The 25,646-nt window shown below is 34.5% G+C and overlaps 1 protein-coding gene across 1 annotated transcript; it reads right to left on the bottom strand.

The window, feature by feature from the left end:
- Nucleotides 1-540: 540 nt before the first annotated feature.
- On the bottom strand, nucleotides 541-25,212 carry LOC136032169 (glycerol-3-phosphate phosphatase-like). Its single transcript, XM_065712358.1, has 6 exons — nucleotides 25,094-25,212; nucleotides 20,220-20,380; nucleotides 12,885-13,022; nucleotides 9,825-10,032; nucleotides 4,294-4,435; nucleotides 541-832 (listed from the first exon to the last, which is right to left on the bottom strand). The coding sequence occupies exons 1-6, from the start codon at nucleotides 25,149-25,151 to the stop codon at nucleotides 640-642; spliced, it is 900 nt and encodes a 299-aa protein (XP_065568430.1). The 5' UTR covers nucleotides 25,152-25,212; the 3' UTR covers nucleotides 541-639.
- Nucleotides 25,213-25,646: the final 434 nt, after the last annotated feature.

Here is a 25,646-nt window from a genome sequence, read left to right as displayed (position 1 = left end):
CAATTTTTGTCAAGACATCTAATGAAAAATCATGTTCTATAATTTCTAATGGAAGTCATTTTCAATTGGATGAATTCATCAAAGAGTATGGGTAACTTGGTGGAATCAACAACAGTGGAAACTGGTGGGCTACTATTGTCAACAAAAAACGTCATCAACGCTGTCTGTCGCTCTTTCTTGACATTTTTTTTCCAGCTTCGTAATTATATTTTCCAGAATTTGGGCCCAATTTATCACTAGACTAATTTCATCAATCTTACTGATTTTGCCTTATTATTAGTGACATAATGCCGAGAAACCATCTAATATGTGGTAAATCTGGTGAGGACCTCTAATAAAAAATGATCTTCCATTAGAGGTAGATGGTCTTCAATCAAAAATATACTGCCTATGAATTACTCAGTATGATACGAATATTCCAAGAAACTGCTGCTCTTGGGAACGAATACTTAATAAAGCCATCTACCCACAGACACTTGTAAACGTCTTTTCTTCACTAGTGTCAATCAATCTTTTCTAACTTGAATAAAAAAAGAAAACTTCTAAACATGAAACATTTATTCGATTAAAGAGAAAAAAACTATGCTGTAGCTTTGGCATCATAAGACTTTTAGCTAAAGACTATAATTTGACTAAAGACTATTTAGTTAAATTTTCCAGTAACGGTAAAAGATCACCAAGTGAATCGAGGGTGTAATCAGGGATAAGCAGCTTATCACTGGGATCTAATGACGTTTGCCACATCTCAACATCTTCCTTGCTGTTGACTCCAGTATAAACCAGAAGTGTTGTCATTCCAACATTTTTACCAAACAAAATGTCACTTTTAGCTCTAAAAAAAAGGAAAGAAAAATCATCACTCTTACCTAGAGTGCTGTACCCGCAATAGCACAGTGCAAAAATAAATGAAAGAAGAGCAACTGATTCGAAACTAAAACTTTCGGTTCTGACAAAGATCTTTGCAGTTAATATCACAGATCAACAAAATTAAATCATTATCATATATCACGTAAAAAACATGTGACCATGAAACAAGTTAATATTCGTGTAATTCAAACAAATGAACATAACTCAGAACCCCCATAATCTTCATGAAGTTTCACAGCTTTTATATTTAGCTTATATAAGTCGTGGCGGCGGCACATCCTACCGGCACATTCAACGACAATTTGAAGCTACGAAGCTACGATCCCATTGCCATTGACACTATCCAAGCTTGAAATTACATTTTCAATCCAAGTATTTATCCTCCCTTCCTATGGTCCCCCTTCTTCCCTTTATCCTCTCTTTCTATGCTCCTTGTTCGCAGCAATGAAAATTGAGCATTTATACACATTCAATAGTGTCCACATTAAGCGTTCAAATCTCTTGTCTTTGAGAAGATGCATCCGTCATTTTTCTAAAATATTCTGCCAGAAGCTAAAATAGCTTCATACCTCTAGATAAGATAACATAATATTTATTTTCAAAAGACTATCACAAGCTCTATAGAGCCGAATTCGCTTTATATGTCAGTAAAAGCTAAGAAAAAAAAAATCAAAACAATACATTAAGTCAAACACTTAAAATTAAAAGGAATTAAAAAAGCAAAATCATCAAAGATAAAGGCAAATCAGTAAACTTAACAATTAAATTACAAAAACATTCCAGTAAATCAAAAAAGAATAAAAACGGCAATAGAGGAAAAGGGGAATTTGGCAAGTACATAATCACGAGTTATTATTAAGGTTTTTATAATAATAAACCTCTAGATAGTTATTTTGTTTTTGTATGGACACATAATTAGTGTTTCAGATGAATACAGTGACTATGTGTTTGTTTACTTTGAAAGAGCCCAATTACATTATTCCATTACAAGCTTGGATTTAAAGACATATGGAATTATATAAAAAGACAGTTACAAGCATGGACATTCATAGAAGGGCAGGCACAAAGACAAAGTTAAACAACTCTTTTTGACATGAGCATGTTTTTGTAGAGACTAAAAAGGAATATTTTTTCCCAAGCAAAAATCTAATATAGTAGCAGAAACTTGATGACCTTGTCCATAGATCCAGCCGTCTAGCGAATTTCAAACGTAGAACATCAGCATCAATAATATAACTTCGGATATTTCTTTTGTTTGTTTTAACAGCCGATATCGAATTTTTCGAAAATTTAACAGCCAAAATGTCGAATTTGTTAGTCTTAATGACGAAAAAAAAATTACCATTGCAAATCGAAGAAACTCGTCATATTTTATACAATGCCACAGAATTGGTAAAGAGCAAGGTGCCTCCAGTTTTGTTTTTTCCGACCTACTTCCGATTATATAATAGAGAAGATTGCAAAAAATTGGCTTATTCGATCACACATTTTTAAACCTAGTGCCTTTAATTAGTGACAAAATGCATTGGAGGTACCAGGTAAACCTTCCCAAAAAAAAGAAATGAAAATATAGAAAAACGGGTATAATACTTAAATACATTGAAAAATAACATGAACATTTTTTTCCACTAAGAATAAGATAAGTGCTAACATTTCGGCTTCACTTGTGGAAACCTGTATCAAAAGAAAAAAACTTAATAATATCCATTATGGAAACGTTCACCATACACTAGCACCCAAATAAACATAAGCAGGAGAGGCAACCTAATTTGTCCTACTTATGTTTGTATATGGAAAGGCGGTGTGGCCTAAGAAATTATTTAGGTCAACCTTTTTAACTACGGTCGCGCAGTATCAGTCATAACAGCCAAATAAATGTCAGAAATACGCCCCCCTTCATGGTCAACTTGAAACTACAGCCGCAGGACAATGGGTACTAAATTAGGTGAGTGACCAACTTAAAACAGAGACTCCATGTTTTCATTTCTTAATACGAAAGTGAAGACGGAAACTAGTTAAAAATCAAAATCATTTAAGGAGTTACCTTAATGTGTGTTGTGGAATTGTGCATTTTGTTAAGAAATGTTGATTTTTGTCCGAGTTTGTGCTGAAGATGTTTGCAGAAAATTTGTTAGCTCCCTCTAACAGGGAACTATAAATAAACTCTAAACAGAAAATTTAGAGACGATAAAATACAGAGGAAAAATTAAAAATGTATTTTTTTTAATATAATTCCACGGGTCTTCAGTCTTAAATAGTGCAAAGACAGAAGGCTATCCCATCTAAAACAGCTTTTTCCATTACAGTTATTGACAGCAACGAGTATCGCTTTACTAGTATTATTCACTGAAAACACATTTTCATACAAAAAGAAAATAACGGAGCACTACGAAAAAAAAAGGTAAAAGAGCAATATACTTTCTAGGGCGAAAGAGAATTCGAAAAAAGGAAGAAAAAAAAAAGAACACACGCACACGTAATAAAGGTGAAGAAGAAGAGTATGACAGGGTAATTATTGTAGAGGGAGTTGTTTCCAAGCATGGTTAGAAACATTCTGGTTGTATTTGTCTATAAGTTTAGGTGCAGCTATAGTAGGATCTGCAATATGAAGACTATTGATGACCTTCAAATTTTGTGTCACAAGGGATATCTCAGTAGGCATTTTGCGAAAAGAAAGAAAGCGGAGCGGATACTTTCTAGGACGAAAGACAATCCAAAAATACATAAATAAAAAGAACACAAGTGTTTACTGACACATAAGTGATTTAGATCTTAAATTCACAAGCGGCAATTTGACATCTTAACCTAAGCATTCAAAGCAGCACTAGGTTTATGTGAGGCTTTTAGTTATAGTGTATGAGCTGAATTCCAGGCGGATTCTTCCTTTTTAATCTTGTCTAACTGTTTTACATAATTACCCAAGTTTTAACAAATTACTGTCATTCGAGGCCTTATCCAGGGGAGGAGGTTGAACCCCTATCCCTCCCGAAATGTCTGTCCGACTCATAAAAGCTTAAAAAAAGTGAATACTAACAAATGTGTAATAAAAATGAAGAAGAAGAGCTGATAGTGTAATTATTGTAGAGGGAGTTGTTTCCAAGCAAGAGTGTTGTACAGCGTTCCAAGATAACGGCAATTGAAACGAAGCTTAGCAAAGACTATGGAAGCATATGAAGCTGATATGCTGCGTTATATCATCAATGCCAATCGCATCTACAATTTTAAGTTTACGTTTAATATTACACCCCTTGTACAAAGCAGAAGAGTATGAAAGTAGTCGATATTTTCGAGTTCTGATAAAAAATTAATAAAAAAAATTAACTAAATTTGTAGAACTTAAATAAACAATACTAGTGTTTTACATAATGGACAAACTTAAATAAAAGAAAAAAATACCCCTGGTGATGACAATAATCCTATTATTACCTGTCACCTATCATAATTGCTCGCTTAGGGTCAATATTATGCTCCTTGGCCAAAGCAGAAAACATCAAAGTGCTCGGTTTACCAATGATTTGAGCTTTCCTCTGTGAACACGTTTCAACAGCAGCCACAAGTGTTCCAGTACCTTTTAAATGAAAAAAAAACAAAAACAATTAATGTCATAAAGGCATATACAAATAAATGGTAAATAAATGAAGATAAAAGAGGTAGGGTCTAGGCTTAGATGTCTCTCCAAAATTTCGAATATTTCTCCAAAATCTCGTCTGTTTTCATAAAAAGTAAATAAAAACTTTTTTTAACAAACAAGATTTGTTTGAGTCGATAAAAGCATTTTTTTTGTTTCGTGTGTCAAATCTTCTTAAAATATCTGACATTATTAGTTTTTTTTTTATGAATGCTAAGTAAAACACGAAGATATAAAACTCAGAAAAACGCCAAATCAATAATATCGGGACACAAACAAAAATATGCAAGTGACAAATGTTCTGAAAATGAATTATTCCGCTTCAAAGAGTGCTCTAGTGTTCAATCAAATATAAATCGCGAAGAAAGGAAGAAAATGAGAACAATAAACAGCCAGTGAAAAAATTGAAAAATGCTTGCCCGTTCTCAGTGCAGAATAAAACTAATAAATATATAAAAACCGAACCTTAAAATAAAACACAAAAATAAAATAGGATGACCGATGTTTTTATGTTTGATCGTGATTAGCCAGTGTGGTCTCAGAAATTACTTAGTGTTCGATGAATTCATTTTCCCCAGAGCAACTTTGCAGGAGCGTAACTACGTTATAAATAGTTGGGTAAATCAGTCATGATTGGGGCAAGGACTGTTCGAAAATTGGTATGGTTTCGCTAGATCTAGCCGAAAACAAGGAAAAGGAAAAGAAGTGCACCAAACTTTACAACGTAGCCAACCTTCCAACTACACCCCGCGAGTTCCCGCAAAACATTCTTTGCAACCTTTCATTCAGGAGGTCAACCTTCAGTCGAGAAGTGTAGTGGCTATTTGCTAGGCTTTGAGTCCCGCCATTGACCCTCCTTCCAAACCAAACAATGGGCCACACCACAAGGTTGTGAAAATTCATTTTATTTTGTTTAAATTAATAAAACATTGCCATTTTACGAGAGGTGATAGGTAAGAAAGTATGACATTTTTTATTCTAAAATGATGCAGCTGTCAAACATAGATTCACACCACAAAAATTATAAGTACAAACAAAAACCCTAATAAAATAGGCTAAATCCCAAATCACTCATATTTTACGTGTGCTTTACGCATCTTAAAATATTCATGACAAATTCTGTTGAATTGTTTATGCTCATACTAAATAGCATACATTGCTTAAAATTTGACTTTCTCATTACATAGCTTTTTCAGGATATTTTAAGTAATCCAACTATCTTACACTTACTGAGTGAAAACACGAAAGTAACACTTGTGAAGGTAATTGACAAGATTTCAGCGTTAATAACAGGATTGAGAGGCTGAGGAGGGGGTGGCACATCTAATCATATTTCCCCACATTTGGGATAACTCATAGCATGATAGCAAAAATGAACAGGTATATAAAAATCTAACGAAAATAAAGAACAACTTTAAAACGTCAAACAACTTAAAATTGTCCTTAATATGAGGGGTGCTGCCACATCCTAAGCCAAACCCCTCTTTACCCTAAAGTTTGACCTTTTTTGTCTCAATGCTTCGGTAAATGATGCTCTAACAGAAAAACAACAAGATAAAATATTTGTATTTTCGTCACAATACTACAGGAGCATTAGGCCTCATTGTCTCTGTTTTGGCCAATAGGATTTACGGTTTAAATATGTTGATAAGCAATCGGTAAATAAAAAAAAAATTCCAAGTGGCTACTTGCTGTATTCTTACATTTAAAATACTTTCACAAAAGCTATAACAAAACTTTAGCGTAAAGACTAGGAGGGGAAAGATAAACATATATGAGGGGAAGCGTCCTCTACATACTACATAGGACAATTTCTCTTTTTTTAACTTTTATTTTTAAAGATACTTGTTTTTATTTATTTAATAGCTGACAGAACTCAGCAGACGAAGGTCTATGGCTCCTGTTTTACCTCTTTTACTCCAACTTTTCAGCTCAAGAAAGGGATTCCAAAGGGTCAATAAAAAATTAAGCTAAATTAATACAAGGAGCTACAAAAACAGCTTCAAACCCAAACTAGCAAGAAGGCAACTATATATTTCAAGATCAGCACAATACAATATAAGGAAAACGTCAAGCTAATAAAAAATAGTTCTTAAAGTAGTCAAAAGGATACTAAATCTTTTAATTTGAGGCAAGGATTCTACCAAAAAGCTAGCAGATTTAACCATATTAGATACATGTGAACTGAAGTTCGGATCACAGTCTAACCAAACACCTAAGAGTGTTACAAAGTCCTTGCTGCTTAGTCCTAAGCCAGTATGGTCAGTTACATTGGTTTTAAGGAAGAAACTTATATGGGGAAGCTTTTTTTACTGTTGAAAGTAAGCTTCACTTTTAGAAAGATCGCATTTCAATGTTTTAAGTAAGGAGTCAATACTTCCTTCTGTTGTAAGGGTACTAACATGAATCGAAGAGCATAGAGCCTTTTTGCTCTATGTGCTGATGATTAGAAAATTATTGACTGAGTTACAGGTCAATTTAGAGCATATATTCTTTCACTTGATTTAAACCAACTTAGCAGTTGGACCAATCAATGGCTTTTGAACTTCAACGTGTCAGAATTCCCCATCCATCATTTTGATTCAATAAAAACAGCTTATTTGCATCCTTATCGATTTCTATGGAAGTAGTTGGCAAGGAGAAAGAGCTAGGTGTCATCAGTGTCAAATCAGCACACTCCCTCCGGCTTGTAAATATTAATCCAAAAGAGGCGAAAAGCTTATCGACTTATTGTTTGCTGCCAAGGGCGATACAACAGGCATATCCTAGCAACGGTCAACAAATCGTTCGCTCTTCCAAGCATCTTTAAGCCCACTGAACAAAAGATCATCCATCCTATTTGTTTCTGATATACAAAATTCTTTTTGAAGTCCCCTTGGGTCCAATAACAGGCAGCTGATCACCGCTTCTGGCTTCGCTGAGCTTCTGACTGTAGCTGAGAGTCGTCATGGAAGATTTTTCGAAATACTTGATAAACCTCATTTATTTTCCCAGGTAATGACTGAGTATTAGTTTCCGTTTTACTTGTGTTTTTACGGCACTTGGCATTAACCAAGTGACATAAAGCAATCGCAAATTCTGTCGGTCTGTCGGTCCCGGTTTTGCTACTTTTGGCACTTCCAGGTAAGCTGGGACGATGAAATTTGGCAGGCGTATCAGGGACCGGACCAGATTAAATTATAAATAGTCGTTTTTCCGATTTGACCATCTGGGGGGGAGTGGGGTCCCGTTAATTCGGAAAAATAGAAAAATTGAAATATTTTTAACTTACGAACGGTTGATCTGATCTTAATGAAATTTGATGTTTGGAAGGATATCGCGTCTCAGAGCTGTTATTTTAAATCCCGACCGGATCTGGTGACATGGGGGGGATATGGGAGGGGGAAACCTAAAATCTTGGAAAACACTTACAGTGGAGGGATCGGGATGAAACTTGGTTGGAAAAATAAGCACAAGTCCTAGATACATGATTGACATAACCAGAACAGATTCGCTCTCTTTGGAGTAGTTGGGGGGGGGGGGGGGGTTAATTCTGAAAAATTAGAAAAAATGAGGTATTTTTAACTTACGAACGGGTGATCGGATCTCGATGAAATTTGGTATTTAGAAGGATATAGTGTCTCAAAGCTCTTATTTTAAATTCCGACCGGATCTGGTGACATTGGGGGGGGGGGGCAATTTGGGGTGGGGGAACATAAAATCATGGAAAACGCTTAGATATGAGGGATCGGGATTAAACTTGGTGGGAAAAATAAGCAGAAGTCTTAGATACGTGATTTACATAATTGGAACGGATCCGCTCTATTGGGGGGGGGGGGTTAATTTTTAAAAATTAGAAAAAATGAAGTATTTTTAACTTACGAAGGAGTGATCGGATTTTCATGAAACTCCATATTTGAAAATATCTTGTAACTCAGATTTCTTATTTTAAATCTCAACCGGATCCAGCGTAACTGGGGGGGGGACCGGAAATCTTAGAAAATGCTTAAAGCGGTGAGATCAGGATGAAACTGGATGGGAAGAATAAAAACCTGTCTAAGATACGTGACTGACACAACCGGACCGGATCTTCTCTCTTTGGTGGAGTTGGGGGGGGGGGGGTAATTTTGAAAATTGAGGTATTTGTAACTTACGAAAGGGTGATCAGAGCTTAATGAAACTTGATATTTAGAAGGATCTTGTGCTTTAAAGCTCTAATTTTAAATTCCGACCAGAATCTGTGACATTGGGGGGAGTTCTAGGGGGAAACCGGAATTCTTGGAAAACGTGAAAATTGGGGTATTTTTATCTTACGAATAAAATTTGATATTTAGAAGGAATTCATGTCTCAGAGCTCTTATTTCAAATCCCGACCAGATCTTTTGACACTGGGGGGAGTTGGAGGGAGAAAACTTAGAAATCACTTGGAGTGGAGGAATCGGGATGAAGCTTGGTGGATAGAATAAGCAAATGTCCTTGATATGTGATTGACAGAGCCGTACTGGATTTGCTCTTTTTGGGGGAGTTGGGGGGAGTGGTTCAGTGATTTGGCGAGTTTGGTGCTTCTGGACGTGCTAGGGCGATGAAAATTGGTAGGCGTGTCAGGGAGCTGCACAATTTAACTTGATAAAGTCGTTTTCCCAGATTCGGCCATCTGGGGGGCTAAAGGGAGAGGAAAAATTAGAAAAAATTAGGTATTTATAACTTACGAGTGGGTGATTGGATCTTAATGAATTTTGATATTTAGAAGGACATCGTGACTCAGAGCTCTTATTTTACATCCTGACCGGCATTAAGCCTCTTATTTTCTTTTTTAAATCAATCTATTGATTCATAGAATTTTGTTAGAGCTCATACCATATGATCTCTTGGCTCTTAGCTCTTCTTGCCTCGTCACAAGTGCCATATGAGCTCTTAGCTCTTGTTTTTTTTTTCTTTTTTTCGTTTTTTATTATTTACTCTATTGCAAAACCGTTATATTCTTTTATGGGCAACATAATTGTCATTCGTACCTTTCCACTTCTAGCAAACCAGAATTAGGAACAATCATTCAAAAGATCAGCACTATTCTTTAAACAGCTCTCGCTAAACTTAAGTCAGAGTTGGGGATGAGTCTGACATACCCTTTTCTAAGGTTGCTTTAGAGGGGAGCTCAAAGAAATGCGATAAAAATGATTGGGGGGCTTCGATTTCCGTAGTATGAAGAATACCCTTGTTGCCTGAAAAATCAAACCCATTTTTATAGACACAAACACGGAAATGTCATCACTACACGTAATCCAAGAGTAAAAAGAAGAAAAAGAAGAAGGAAAAAAAGGTCAGAGAAAAAACAAAAACAAATCCAAAATACCTGGAACAGTGTTATCACAAGCAGCAGGAAAAACTTCATCAGTATTAGTTGCAACAAAGAGACATTTAGGATTGCTAAGGAATGTGGCAGCTTTAAGAAGTTTTGGGTACGAAATATGCAAGTCAAACCCAACTACAACAGCAGAGACATCTTTTTCAAACTTCGCATCGAACACTTCTGGTAAATTGTCGGTCTGCACTGGATCGGGCTAAAGTGATAAGAATAGAATTGAAAGGCTCGTTATACAAAACTCACTGAAGGCCCCCCCCCCTGGTAAAAAGAAAAAGAATAAAAAATTCACTTTGGGATCTAGGCCGCTGTATATTTGCCCCTTTGTCCTTGGATCAACATGAAGCTTAGTCATGTCAATTTTAAGAAAGATATTAAAACCCTTTAGTGCGTTTAAAGTGCTTTAACTTATTACCACCACACCTACTAATCACAACACAAATCGCATTGAAATGGGCCATAGTTTGGTATTTCCTAATAATATTCATACATTTCGATCCCGAGAAATATAGAACGGTAATATCTTTAACATTATCTTATTCAACCGATCGTTGATTCTTCTGTTATTATTATCCTTTACTCAGAAATATTCGTAAGAAAATGGAAAACAAAGAACAAAAAACAAAAAGAGAAAAGATCACAATCTCACTTCTTAAAATACATACTTCAATTAAATAAATAAGAGAAATACAGTCATAGTTGCTGCACAATAGAAACTCTTAACTACACACAACACACTTAAAGATGGCACCAAGGAAGGTCGACTTTCTTTTTATTATTATTTTTTTTTTATTTAAGGAAGTTACAGCCTCTGCAGGTTGGCAACTCTAAGCCTCCAAACTGCTCTTGAATATCAAGTTCAAGGTCTCTCACTCTCCCCCCCCCCTCTCTCTTAGTCTGTATTTCACTATTTTATATTTGCAAAGACGGAGGGCCGAAGTAACCGAACGTAGTGAGCCAAATGAGGCGACAAAAACCAACGGCATATGAAACTATCAATGACCGGAGTTGCCAAACTTAGTGATTAGAGTAAGCAGAGAGAGATGACAAAAATTCAAAGAAGTGGTCATTTTGGTAACTACAGAGACTTTTTTGAAACTCCATATCCATATACGTAAAGGTAGTCTTTAAGAACAACAAGCTCCCTCTGCTTGTCTCTCCAGAAGTCCAGGGTTTATGTTCTAACTTACGTAACTGCAGAGGTTGACTTCGGCAAATTGCTTGCTGACCTCTGAAAACTCATAAAAACAACAATGTGAAAAAGATTAGACTTTTCGTCGTCAGTATTGAGGACAATCCGTCTTTTTAATACTGTGAAAAACTCCATCCTCAAACGTTCGCAAAAGAAGCCATACTAGAGGCCAGTACCTATCCTTAGATGCTAAGAAACGTTTCCTGTTACAATTGTATGGCCCTTAATGACTGTTTTCGAACAAATTCTGTTTGAACTGTTCAGTTTGTGTTTGAGCAGCATCTAAGGAGCGATCCTAATGAATTATTTCTTGAATTTTTTAAACATTCCCGTTAAAATAAATGCCATGTTTATTTCAAAAAAAAATTCCAATATATTAAATTTTTGACTTTGAATCTTCAGTTTTTTTCATAGTCAATCTTTTATCAAGTTTGAAAAAAAAATAAAAGGGGGTGTTTTATAAGCAAAGTGTACCTACAAAAGTACTTGACGTTCTGACGAGCACTTGGTGCTTGTGGGCTTCGGGGTACTTAAGCGGTAATCATAAAGGGATCTTTTACTTAGGCGTTAAGTAATCCCTGAAATTAGTGCTTGAACCCAAGAACTACAATTTTGTGCTTAAGAAGTACTTCCAGTACTTTTGCTTAAATTACTTCCCATCAGTAAAGCCACCGCCAGCAAGGGTTGAATTACATACTTCACAATTAAATGAATTCCATATTGACCCCTATGTAATTAGAATAATTGCGACTTTCTTCTCTGATATAGCTTAAAAGTTTTTCGCATGCTGACCAATGGTCTACGTTGTGCAGGTACCAATCTCCTAATTCACTGCCTTCAGCCCGGAAGACAATACGTGGATGGGGGCAAATCATCCGAAGCTTCCCTTGTTTTTCCCAACATTTCTCAAAGTACACATTTAGAGCTTGGTCAACCTTGGCTGAACTTACAGAGATAAACCAATGACCCAGTTCCATACCAAATAAGCTGCAATTCCAGGACTAGAATCCCTATTCTCAAGATTTCAAGTCCAGTGCACTAACCATTCGGCTAGGATATGAATTACGGTAGAACATAAGTTTTCAAATAGCTACACGTACATTCCGATCCTTTGCCAATTACGCTTTTAAGTCCAATCTTATCCCTTGTAATAACGAACAACTTTGGTCTTGATTTCTTGGATGCATAGAAATGCGTTGATGATCTAACGATCTTAGAGACATGATATAAAAATCCCCGAAGCAACCCAATGGATAACCTAGAGTTAACAGTTACTCTCTTGAAGACTTTCGCTTTTTGCACTTGCCCTATCCCTCCTGTAATTTTGGTTAGTACTATGAAATTACTGACTGTTAGCATCTAAAACGATTTAAAACGGAATTAATATATTAATGATATTCTAAGACACTCAAATACGATTTATTCCCTCCTTAAAATCCTTAAAAGATTACATGTCTTAAATCGCAATGCCCAAGAATTTTCCTCTCATTTGTGCACCGGATCCTTGAGTACGCCGGTCCTGTTTCGCATCCTGGTACCTCTACCAAACTGCTGGACAGAATAGGCACAGTTTAAAAAAAGGTGCCTTAAAATAATCTTTGATGATGGTAAAATTACTTACACTTTCTTTCTTCTGAGAAGCAATTTAATCATCCATAATGAAAGGAGAATACACACTTCCTGGCGTTTAAACAACATTGCTTTTCATAAACCCTCAAGAAATGTTGCCCCAAGTCAGTCCCCCCTCCCTTCTAAAATCTCACCTCCCTCACTCTGCTTGAGTAATGATGCCTTTAGTAAAAGTGAAGATATTATAAAAGTGGAAGATTACTGCGAAAATAACAAAAATAAGTACTTACTCCCAGTCCAAAGAAGTCGATTCCTGCAGCAGATAATTCATTGCCAAGACCCTTACTTCCAATAAGATAGGCTTTTCCAGTAAAATTCTTGTCCTTTAAATAAGTTGCAACAATGCGGGCAGTACCGACGATTTCTTCCTAAATAAAGGTAAGAAACATCAGTTAACAGGGATGATAAATCAATACTCAATCCATTATAATACAGTCTGAGTTTATTTGGGCCAGTGGATAGTTTTAGAGAGGGGCCTGAAACACAAAAAAGCTCATTGTTAGGCCACAATTATACAACTTCTATTTTGGACCAATGTCAGGGTTAGGACAAAAAATTCCTCTACACCCTCTATGCAGTCATAAGTCAACTAATATAAAAAGCTGTTAATATAAAAAGGTTTGTAAAATTTCTATCAAAGTTCAAACTTCAAATAAAGCCAGGATATACAAAATTGAACGGACATCCTTTAAATAAGAACATTAAATAGAATAAAATATTTTTTTAGTTAAAATACGATTGTAAGAAATCATTTCCCCAATTAGGCTACACTTTCTCTCGAAAATGCATTCCTGTTTATGCCCTATGAGAAGTAAGGCAGGTACTGTCTCCAAGGAATAATCAAGGCAGAAATTGACAAATAATGGATGGACTCAGTAGGACGCAGCCCTAGAAAATCAGTACGTAGACACAGCCAAGAACTAAAGGCAAAGAACCAAGAATGACAAGGGAGTCACTGTGGCGTGTTCTCACGTTTAATTGGACAGTGTAGTCCCTCACTACAGCAATGTTTTCTTCTTTCCTTGCACTCTCTTTCCTGCCTGAATAAGTTCCCCCTGTGGCTTTAGAAATAAGTCCACTACCATCCAATGATCACTGAATTTCGTAACCCAAGTAACAATCGTGAATTTGGTGGAAAGTTGCGACAATGAAAGTTTTCGAAACTGGATTTGTACACTCTGGTATGATTTTGTCACAAAATAGGTCTCCAGGGAGAACATCTCCTGCTGATTGGTCCAAGACATTTTTGGGGTAACTATAGCTGTAAACGATCATCCAAAGGTTCACCTTTCATGTCCTGCAACAGAAAGGATATTTGTAAAAAAAAAGAATTTTTTATCAAATAAAATATGGGTACGGATCTTTTTGGGTCACCCTGTACCTAGCAATTTTAGGAAAATCCTAGTTAAACTGTTGTATAAGAAAGGTGATAAAAGTGAGTGTGGCAATTATCGAGGCATTAGCGTGGCCTGTGTAGGTAGCAAACCTGTAATATTAGTAATATGATAATTTTAGACTGAAATACCGTAGACAAAGTTATAAGAGAAGAACAGTGCGGTTTTAGAGAGGGTGGATGATATGTTGACCAAACTTTCACTCTTAGGCTAATAATTGAGAAATGCCTGAGTTATCAAACACCTTTGGTTCTCAGTCTTATTGATTTTGAGCAAGCGTTCAATTCTGTTGATAGAAGAGCTTTGGCAAAGATCTTATCCTTATATGATATACCAGACAAATATATTAAAGTAATTGGTGCTATGTACAAGGATATCACTGTTGCAGTTAAGGTGGGAAATGAGGTTAGCAGCTGGTTTCGTATTAAATCAGGAGTTAAACAGGGTTGTGTTCTATCTCCACAAGCTAATATGGATCATTTTGATGGAATCTGTCTTAAAGAGCACAGGAAAGACAATGGGAGAACAAGGAAACAAATGAGAAGAAAAATTCTCCTGGGCTTAGATTATGCTGATAATCTAATAATCCTAGATGAAAGTGTGAGCAAAATGAATGAACTTTAAGAGGTTTTACAAATTCAGGGAGCTAGAACAGTTTTAAAAATTGATATGAAGAAGAGTAGGTCTCTAAGGCTATGGAATAAGTGAAGATGAAAAGGTGACATAGGTAATGAAATGATTGACCAGGTGTACAGCTTCACTTATCTTGGTATTATTATTGGTAAAGACGGTGGGGGCAGTGAAGATACTAAAAGCAGAATAGCCAAGGCGCAGGGTGTTTTTTCACAGTTGAAAAAAGTTTGGAAGAATAAAAGATAGTACCCTCTCTGTATGTACCTTACCAATCACTCAGTATTTTCTCTTTCAGTACTGTTTAAGGTTCAGACTTAGTAAAATCTTCCTAGAATGAATCTTAAAATATTCTTCATATGAAGAAAAATCCCCTATGTTTAACCATGATCTTAAATAGTCAATTTTGATTCTTTTTAAAGCATACTTTGAAAGAAACAGCATAAGTTAAAAACAATACACAAATTATCATCAGCATAAAATCATAAATACTAAAATACACAAAAATCCCGCTTCGATAATGATCGAAAAGAGACAAAAAGATTTAAACACAAAGACACAGAATTACAGCAATAAACATAGCTATAGTAGCAATTACTTTTCCTAATTCTGAAAAGCCTCTATAATATTTCGTAAACATATACGAACTTGGCTCTGTGTCAAAGAATAAACAATTGATAATAGAAACTTTGCTTAAAAGATTAGGCTTTGAGTTCAAAAAAATCGAAGGGCAACTAGGCTTCGTCCCCTGCTCTTTTTTTTCTCAAAATCATTCGATCAAAATTATGAGAAAGCCATTTAGCCAAAAAAAAAAAAAAAATATGCAAATTTCGTTTTGATTATTCCTCAGCGGAGAGCCAAAATCAAAACATGCATTGATTCAAAAACGTTCAGAAATTAAATAAAAAAAAAAACAAGTTTTTTTAACTGAAAGTAAGGAGCGACAATAAAACTTAAAACGCACAGAAATTACTTCGTATATGAAAGAGGCTGCTTCCTCATCAGCGCCCCGTTCTTTACGCTAAAGTTTGACTCTTTCTCTCAATTCTTCTTTTTAAAACAGTAAAAAACTTTAGCGTAAAGAGCGGGGCGTTGATGAGGAAGCAGCCTCTTTCATGTACGAAGTAATTTCTGTGCGTTTTAAGTTTTAATGTCGCTCCTTACTTTCAGTTAAAAAAAAACTTGTTTTTTTTATTTAATTTCTGAACGTTTTTGAATCAATGCATGTTTTGATTGCTTTTAATTAATTCATGACTGTTAATTCGTGTAAATTAATTCATGACTTGTGTAATTAAAACTCAATCTTTCAATTTCAAATCAAAAATTGTATGAAGGAGAAAAGTTAACAGAAGAGGAATAGTAAAAACTAGCTGCAATAGCTAGTTCAAATTGACAGTCAATAATATTCAACATGTCATTAAGGAGAAGTTTCCTGACATCATAATAGCATGCACTAAGCTCTGAATTTTAAATTATTATCTATAAATTAGCAGAGAAGTGTAACATCAGTTATGGTCAGAACCCCGGGAAAATTTTGTACCTTATTTGCATAATCTACGTCACATTCTCCCCTTGCATAGCTGATTAACGCTACGTTAACAAAGGCTCCGCAGAGACAATCTAACTGCCTACAGGCAACTAGCTCACACATCCAAAGCGAACTACTTTCAGCTTTGAAAAATCAGTGGCATTTCAATGTTTTCCCCTCAGAATTGTTTGTGTCTTTGAGGGATTAAAACAAAAAAAGCTGTTTTCAACTGAAAGTAAGGACCAAAATTCAAAATTAAACAAAAAAATATTATTACCATATGGGGAGGATATCCCCTCCAAAATACCTCGTTCTTTACGTTAACGTTACTCAAAATGTTCAAAAAACTATTTTATTCTACTTATTTATCAAATATAAATAATATATTATTATAAAAAAATTTTATAAAAAATATATTTAAGAGGGGACATCCCCCACATCCCACCACTGAAAATTCCTCAAGAGAAAATTCACATCCCACAAATTGTCTATTTACTTCCCGAAAACAAATGCTATGTGTAAGCAATAGGCACTAGGCTTTTCATTTTTGAATTAAACTTATACAAACAGAAATTATTCCGTATATGAAAGGAACAGTTCCCTTCTCAACACCTCGCTCTTTACCCTAAGTTTGACTCTTTGTCACTTTTTAAAACAATGAAAAAAAAACTCAGCGTAAAGAGTGAGGCTTTGAGGAGGGAACAACCCCTTTTCATATTTCTGTTCGTTTTAATTCCTAATGTTGCTGCTTACTTTCAGTTAAAAACACTTGTTTCTTATTTAATTTCTGAACGTTTTCAACTATTGTATGTTCGAATTTGGCTCACCAAACATGAAAAATTAAAACAAAATTTGCAAATTAATTTTGGAAGATTTATTCCTTACAAGAAGGATTGCCCCCGCCTTATTTTTCACAACATTGTTTTCAGCACTTGGCGATGCTCTTCTATCAACAAGACTCGAAATCCTGTACTGACAGTCTCAAGCCTATTACCTCTGATTCATTATATATTCATGCCTACAAATATTATGCTACTACGAGGAGACAGCCCGTAGCAGATAAATTACCTAGGAAGAGATTTTTCATCCCGAAAACGCCGACCAAAGCAAACCAAGCCCAGAAGAATTATCCATTGATCAGAATTTTGTGCGAATAATTTATCTTTTATTTCAATACAGCAGCCCTTTCATGAAATTAAATAAAGAAAACAAGTTTTTTAATTAATAGTAAAGACCAAATTTAAACTTTAAATAAACAAGTTCCATAAATGAGGGGGCTTCCACCTCTTAAGCCCCTCTCTCTTTACGCTAACGTTTGATATCTTTCCCAATTCTTTTAAGAAAGACTAATAAACATTAGGAGCGTTTGATTAGAATAAACAGCTTTGTCAAAGCAATAGAGACGTTAGTTTAATCGGCAATGGATTTAGGAAAGTGCAGCCCTACTCATAAGGACTATTTTTTTTCTTTTTTGATGTTGCTCCTTACTTTCAGCTGAAAAGACTTTTATAATTTAATTTCTGATTGCTTTTAATAGCACAACAAAATCCGACCCCCACCCCCTTGAAAAATTTCTTGGTCCAAGGAAAAAATCCACTGTGGAAAGTTGTGTTTATTTAAAAATGCCCTCCCCCCTTTCCAGAGAAATTCCTCCAAGACAATTCCATTCTAGCTGAAAATTCCATCCAGAAAATTTCTTACAGAAATGATCTGGGGTAAAAAAAATTTCTTACCGCACTTTCATTTGAAAAAAGAATTTGATTTCTTATTATTTTTTAAAAATCATAACGGTAATCCCGTTCTTGGTGGAAAAGTTTCCCAGCAAAAAGGCAGCAAAAGAGTGTTTTCCAGCAAAGGATCTTTAGAGGGGAGGGGTACAAAAGAAACTTGAAAAAAACGCATCAAAATGTGAAATTGATATTTGCTCCCTTAGGATTTCTGGGAATACTTCTTTTTTCAAAATAAACTTGAAAAAACGCATCAAAAATGTAAAATTGATATCTACTCCCTTAGGATTTCTGGGAATATGTCTGGTCTACGCTGTTATTACGAAAGTAAAGAATAATAATAAACCCCAAAATGAGCAGAATTTATTCCATAGAGGAGAAGGACTGCCCCTTCCTTATCCACATCTCCACCTCAAGGTCACAGAAACTTTGGATTGTGTTATTTGAATCAGAAATTGACAGTACTAGTCCTTTGCGTGGGGGTGGCATTTTCCGGGGGAATCCATGGAGGGTTATTTTCAAGGGGTTATTTTCCGCGGGAGGTATTTTCTGGAGGGGACTTAACACCAGCCACTGAAAAAGGACAGGCAAAGATAAATAATTAGAATACTAATTATTTTAATAAAAAATACGCGTCAAACGAGCCATGTTCAATGCCAATAAAAATTAAAGAAGAACAAAAACGTCTAAAAATAAGAAAAAGGGGATTGCAACTAATCAAGTGAAGAAAATAAGGTGAAAATCAGAATTGTCTGTCATTAAAACTAAAAGTAATTCAAATCTAACCTGAATCAGGCTAGACTTGGAGTATGCTTATTACCTGGATTTGGTTGGAGTAGCTTAAATACATTTGGTCAGTTTTTTTTGTGCAGTAGGGGGGTCAGTTGTTTTCGGTTTTCTCTTTAAAAAAAGGTTTCTAGTTTTCTTACTCTTCTTGCATTATTCTTGTAGTTCCATTCTTCGATTTTCATATTGCTTTTGTTGTATATATAAATGAATAAATAAATCTTAAACGAATACAGCTTAAATTGAATATGCAAATCAAGCATAAATGAAACCCAAAACAAACAAAAATTAAATAAACAATCATAGCAAAACATACAACATATACTAACATAAGTGAATAAATAAGCCTTAAAACGAGAAAAGCTTTAATTAAATATGCAAATCAGGATTGAAACAAACAAAATCACTTCAAAGAAGAGCACAGGTACTACCTCATTCCCTAACGGTAAAAGCTTAAAACCTACTGCGTCATTGGAGCTTTACTGAAAATGGCACTTTATTACAACATTTTTCTTTTGTACTTATTACAACATCGAAAATAGAAATGAAATTACAGTAAAATCAAATTTTGAACTAACAGACTTTTCAGCAGTTGATATCATTATATATCAAATATGTAATTTAACCTTATTTCTTCCCAAGACCATTTATGACAAATTTAGTTTCACTGCAAACAAGAATTTATCTACTGCCTCCTTTTCTAGCCTTTATAAAAAGCCTACTACATATAAAGCCTAGTGCATCACTGGCGCTTCTCTGAAAGCGAATTATATTACAAATTTTCCCTTTTCCAGTTATTACAGCATTGAAATGAAAATACATATTATACTGTTCAAATTTTACTTATTCAATTTGAATTAAACCTTTAACCTTCTTATAGCATGTTGAACACTAAATGCAAATTAAATGCATTCAATACCTAGTGGCAATTAAATGTTTCTCCTTGTACTATAAAAATACTACATTCAGATACCTCAGATAGGAATTTCATCCCACGGCTCGTGGGGGCAGTTCTGACAGACAACAAGCTGAATGTAATCAATGAAATCATGTTCCAATCCCGGTTTTTAGCCTGTTGGTAAAATAGGTTCTGAGTATAACTGACACGAGAGAAAATGGATTTATTGTTTTAATGTGACTAGACTTATTGAGTGGTATAGCAACCACCTAATAGACCATGCAACTAAGTTTCAGGTGCTTGTAAATTTGATATAAGATCTCTGATCATGTATTTTACTGATTATAAGTATTTTCTAATTTCAAAGTGAGAAATACTGAGTATTTAAAAAAGCTATTATTGCTCTTATATGCAAAGAGATTGTGGCTGATGCTAAATGACAAAATTCAGGAACCTCCACAATAAAAGAAGCTTTTAAATACAATGAACAGGAGAACTGCACCAAACCTCATGTAAATATGTTCCTTAGAAGACAGACCATAGGTCAGATACAGTAGATCTTTTTTAATTAGGAATGGTAACTTTTGAGCAGGTAGAAATACCTTGGAAGCTGAAAATCCTAATTTCTCAAATTTGCTGACATACTCTTCTCGTGTCTTTGTACTATTGTTGGTAACATAGAATACTTTTTTACCCATGGACTTTAAGAGACTGAGAACCTTAGCAGAGCCATCTATTGGAGTTAACTCTTTCCAAAGTACACCTAAAATTAAATAAGATAATGAACATTTTATTTATGACCTAAGCTTGCTATAAGAATTTGGTTCAGAGATTCCCTGAGTAACAATACAGGTTTTATTTTTAAAGCTAACATTTTTAACCTTGGTACATAGAGGCACAGGATTTTCTTTTCATTATAATTTAGGTTGTTTTAGATAAGTTGTCAAGCAGCTGATAGAGTAAAAAGACCTTTAATTTTGTCAAACACATGGGCATATCCGGGATTTTTGTTCAGGGGGGATGGGGAGTGGGTGAATAAACAAAATAAACACTTTTAAAAAATACATCAAAATTATTTTATATGCATGTGTGTTCTGTTTTTACAAAAGCCAGACAAAAATTTCAGGGCTGGAGGGGGGTGTAAACCTGTGGCCCTTTCCCCCTTCTGGATATGGCCTTGATCAGGCAATAGGTAATTTTTTCAAGCAACAACTAGAAAGCATGGGACTTTCATGGAAAGCTAGTAATTTAATAGATGCTAGTAATTTAGATAGTAATTGCTTTAAATCCCAGGACCTGCAAATTGTGTAAGTGCAAATAAAATTACTCACTGATGCAACTAACAAATATTGCCTTTCCCAGCAACTTTTTATCTACATGAACCTAGGGTTTTTCTAATTGTTTTCATATTATCAAAGTTCCCTTAGAAAACATGCTATTTTTCATTAATTAAAAGAAACCTTACACAAATATAATCAGAATTTTTTTCTGAACTTGAAATTTAGTAAAATTTGCAGATTAGTATTTTTTTATGAGGGTTTCAATGCCAAATACTAAGACTATTTGAGTTACAGTCATCAGTCAGGCACCCAAAACAATCTATAGGTAATGTATGTCCTTAGTCTACTTTGATTTGAAAAAAATACTTGTTTTTCATTTAATTTCTGCTCCTTTTTCAAATCATGTTGGAAAATCCTCTACTGTGGGAAAATTTTCCCAGAAATCCCCCCCCCATTGGATTTTTTCCTGCCAAAAATTCCCCATGGACAATTTTTCCAGTATAAAATCCTCAGGAATTCCAAGCATGGATTTTCAAACCTGCTGAAGATTTCAGCCAGACAATCATCTCAGATTTCCACATACAAGAGTTGCCAAAGAGAAAGAAAGCCAAACACAAATAATTTTGTATAGAAATTCTGACAAATTTCCCCTTGAAACTTCATTAGCTTAGTTCTATCCCCAGGGGTTATGGGATTGGAGACAGAGATGTCATCCCAAGATGCAGAGTTATTAGACCTTTCAACTATGCTTAACAAAGAGGCTATCTCACAATTCTTATCAGGTAACTTTGGGGAAAAAGGGGTTTGAGATGGAGACTAGTTGCCCTCCAATGTTTTCAATCACTGAAAAAGATCTAGAACTTCTTTTTTTTTTTATTAAGAGAGAGAACCTTCTCCTGATCATCTAGGACCTCTAGTTTAAGACAATCACTCCAGGGTTAAAAAAAAAAAAAAAAAATAAACATACATCTATGATATAAAAAAAATCCCATATTTTTGCAGATGAGAGCTGAAAGCCTCTAAAGCAGGGTTCTCTGATAACTTGAACCTGATGGTATAACTGTCATTAGGATTCCTTGACTTTTAAAGGGGCAGAGTCACTCCTTAATTACAGTTTTGTTACCAAAAACTGTTTAATATTTGTCTTATGAATGTTAATGCCCAGAATTGAAGGATCATTAATACTGTTATCCATCAATTAAGACTAGCCACAGTGCCAATTACAGCAGTCTTATGGCTGGTAAAATAACTTTTATTTCATCTCTTTCACTGACACTGAGTTGCCTAGGCATTAAATGTAAATTAAACAAAACTGTAGGCAATGATGTGATTATGCTTACTTTGCCTGGGAATAATTAGTGTTAGTTTCTGCAACTTAAGGCTTACAACTTTTATTTCAAAACTGTTTCAACATGGAGTAATGATGTAAGTTTGACTTTTACTGCAACTGATTAAATGAAATAAAGTCTCATTAGAAATATATGTTAGAACATATTTTCCATCAATTTCTAAAATACTTTTATGTGTCTTTTCAAATGCTGAATTAGTCCTTATTTTACAAAATTTAATTTATTACAGTACTTAGCTTCTTTTGCCATCCTGGGGTGTCCCTCCTAGGGTACTTGCCCTCACTCCCCTACCTACATCTAGCTTGGCAGCTAGAATACATAAAAAAAAAACTAAGAGAAAACAATAAAACAAGAAAACTATTACTTTACAATATGCGCAATATTTCTATTAATAAGATTGTTATGTTTCCTTACATGGTTATCAAAATTAATATCATTCTAAACAATATTTTTATCCAAAAACTGTCTTGAAACATCTTGGCAGAATGATTTTCACCAGGTCAATAATGCAAGAAAACTGGTTAACAGAGAAGACATAATATTCCTTGAAATTTGGCATAATAGGGAAATATTTTATTAGAATTATACATTACATCATCAAAGAATGGGGTGTATTGTCAGAAAAGCAACCATATTTGGAAAGAGCTTAAAATTGAGCTGTTCTATCCAAGCAGTTAGCATGCTGTACTTGAAATCCTGAGGACATTGGTTTGAGTCCTAGTCTTGCTGGTGATTAAATTTGGAACAGAGGTCAGTGGCCTGACTCTGTAACCTCAGCCAGAGTAAACCAAGCTTTAAATGGGTGCATGGAGGAATATGGGGGAAAATAAAAAAAGTATCAGATGATTTACCTTTAACCACAAATTGCATTCCCAGTAAATGTATCACAGTTCATATAATTGACTTACCAATAAAGTAAACATACCACTTGATGCCTTTTTTATGCTCTTTATGAATATTATGATTGCTTCCATTACAAATTCAAATTTAGGCACTTTTCAAGCTCTTAATAATGAGGAATTTTCAATTAAAGTGTGAGTTTTCAAGCTATTTTTGACAAAATAATACTATATGTTCTTAGTGCAGTATTTCTTGATCATTTTTGGCAAAATAATGCTTCAATTTCTTAGTACCAAAATTATTTAAAGTTAGACTAAGCTAGATCAAAAATTGCTTAAATTTGAATTTGAAATAAAAGCAATTATTATATTTGTCAAGAGCATAAAAAAGGCATCAAGTGGTATGTTCACTTTATTGATAAGTCAATTATATGAACTATGATACATTTACCACATTCCTAGCCATCACCAGATAATCAGGAAATAAGTACCTGCACTATACACACCATTGGTTAGCATGCAAAAAAATGTTTTAAAACAACCTTTTTTTAATTTATTAACATGTTTCCTTTAGAAGTGGCTAACTCCTGAATTTTCACAGAGGCTAATACTGATGAATAAAAAAAAGTAGTACCCATTTTAGACAACTAAACAGAACTTTAAATCTATTTCAAAGTGCTTTTCAGCAGAATCATCAAAGGAGTAAGATAAGACTGTTATTGTAGCTATTTTGGATGAGGAATTCTCCACCAAAATATGATAAACTATTAAATTCTATTCTAGAGGAGATAGCAATAAATTTATACATTTTTGGCTAACTTAGCCAGAAAGATAGTGAATACACCAGTTGATGCCTTTTTTCTGCTCTTTCTTGATTTAATGGGCTAATTACTTCTGGGACAAATTATTGTTTCAGCTCTTAAAGATACACAAAACAGCCCATATTAGCCAAAAGTTTTAAACATAGGCTATTTCTAAAACATATATCTAGTGAGAAAATATGGTAAGATTCTAGTTAATTGACTTCTTGCTATCTTAGAAAGGGTTTAGGTTCAGAAAATGAAATTTTCAGGGATGGGTCTACAGGCTAAAGTATGTCCCAGGAAGGTATTTTGAAGTAACTTCCTCTACTCCTTCTCCCTCTAGAGGGCCCTGACCTTTGATGACCATTAAAAATATGTATGTTATAAAAGTGAAAACTTGCAAAATAGATCTTCTGCTTAATTGAAGTACAACAAAAATTTTTTCAGCTTCATAACTTTGCTTGATCCCATTTTAAAAGGTTTTAAAGATATGCAAATACATTTCCTAAATTTTGAAAAAAAACATTGATATGGCTCAAAATTCTACTCAAATAACAGGAATTGCATTTTCATCACTAAAAGCAGAGAAAAAGCAACTAGTAACTGAGAATTAAGGTAAAACGTTGTTTTGTGAAAATTTCAATAGGCTTAGACCTGTCATGTAGGCAAATTTCAGGGCCCTCTAGAGGGAGAAGGAGTGGAGGTGGGTACTTTAAAATACCTTCCTGGGACATATTTTAGCCTGTAGACATATTCCTGAAAGTTTTATTTCCCTAACGTAAACCCTTTCTGAGATAGCAATAAGTCAATTAACTAGAATTTTACCAAAAATATTGCCATTTGTAGCTTATTCAGGAATTTAATCAATCTTAATAGCAAAATAATATTTCAAAAACAAATTTGTGGGAGCTTTTTAAATACAATTTCTCTCAATTCCTAATTGGTAACATGATGTGAGGGTTTGGGTTTTACCTAATTTTGCTCAATTGGACACTGATTTCTTACCTTATTGGGCTATATTTGGAAACAGTATAAAAAAGGAATTGAGTGGTATGTTTATCTAATTCAAACCTTAGTAATAGAAATATCTTCAAATAAGCAACATAAAGATCTCTCTGAGATAGGCTACTGCATCTAAGGCTTTTGCCTGTAGTAGGCCTACAGGTGAAAAAAAGAAAAACTTTCAGACAAACAATGTGTTTTACCATCACAATCTGTTAAAACATAATCTATTGAAGCAACAAAAGCTCTAATTTCCTCCATGGAGAGGGTTTTCAATGAACGGGCCAAAACATTTTCTAGTTTTAAATTTATTTGCTAAAATGTTCCACGGTTGCGCATTCTCTTACGTCCTGGAAATTTGATTAGCTAGTAGAAAACCTCCTAAATTTTTTTTCACTGAACGGAACCTTGCCTTGAGATGCGCACATAATGTAATTAAATAATGCGCAAAACCATGTGGAGAGTTCAGATACAAGGGTGGCTCGAAGGAGGTGTGAGGGGGATACACCCTCCTTTAGTTTTTAAGTTGCATGAATCGTTTATTTTGACTTCGTTGAGGACCCAGATGCTTAATTCAGAGACAGGCAATGTTGTATTTTCCTTTTCTAGGAAAGAATTGTGCATGTCTAAACTTCTCGGTAATGAAAGCTCAGCTTCAATTGCAGATAATAAAAATCTAGAATCATTTTATTTTAAAAAAAGAATAGAGTCGTTGTATTTTATCGTTTAATTGTATTTCTATAACTTTGTTTTTAA

The sequence above is a fragment of the Artemia franciscana genome, chromosome 10 (assembly GCF_032884065.1).
Source record: "Artemia franciscana chromosome 10, ASM3288406v1, whole genome shotgun sequence".
NCBI lineage: Eukaryota > Metazoa > Arthropoda > Branchiopoda > Anostraca > Artemiidae > Artemia > Artemia franciscana.
Note: the sequence above shows the minus strand (reverse complement) of the source record. Positions and strands in the feature narration are given on the sequence as shown.

Excerpts from the sequence above, each read along its gene's own strand:
- LOC136032169 (XM_065712358.1), bottom strand. The coding sequence starts at position 25,151 with ATGGAGGAAATTAGAGCTTTTGTTGCTTCAATAGATTATGTTTTAACA. Across the intron at positions 20,381-25,093 it reads TGTTTTAACAGATTGTGATG|GTGTACTTTGGAAAGAGTTA; the intron begins GTAAAACACATT and ends ATTTAATTTTAG. Across the intron at positions 833-4,293 it reads GCAATTATGATAGGTGACAG|AGCTAAAAGTGACATTTTGT; the intron begins GTAATAATAGGA and ends CCTTTTTTTTAG.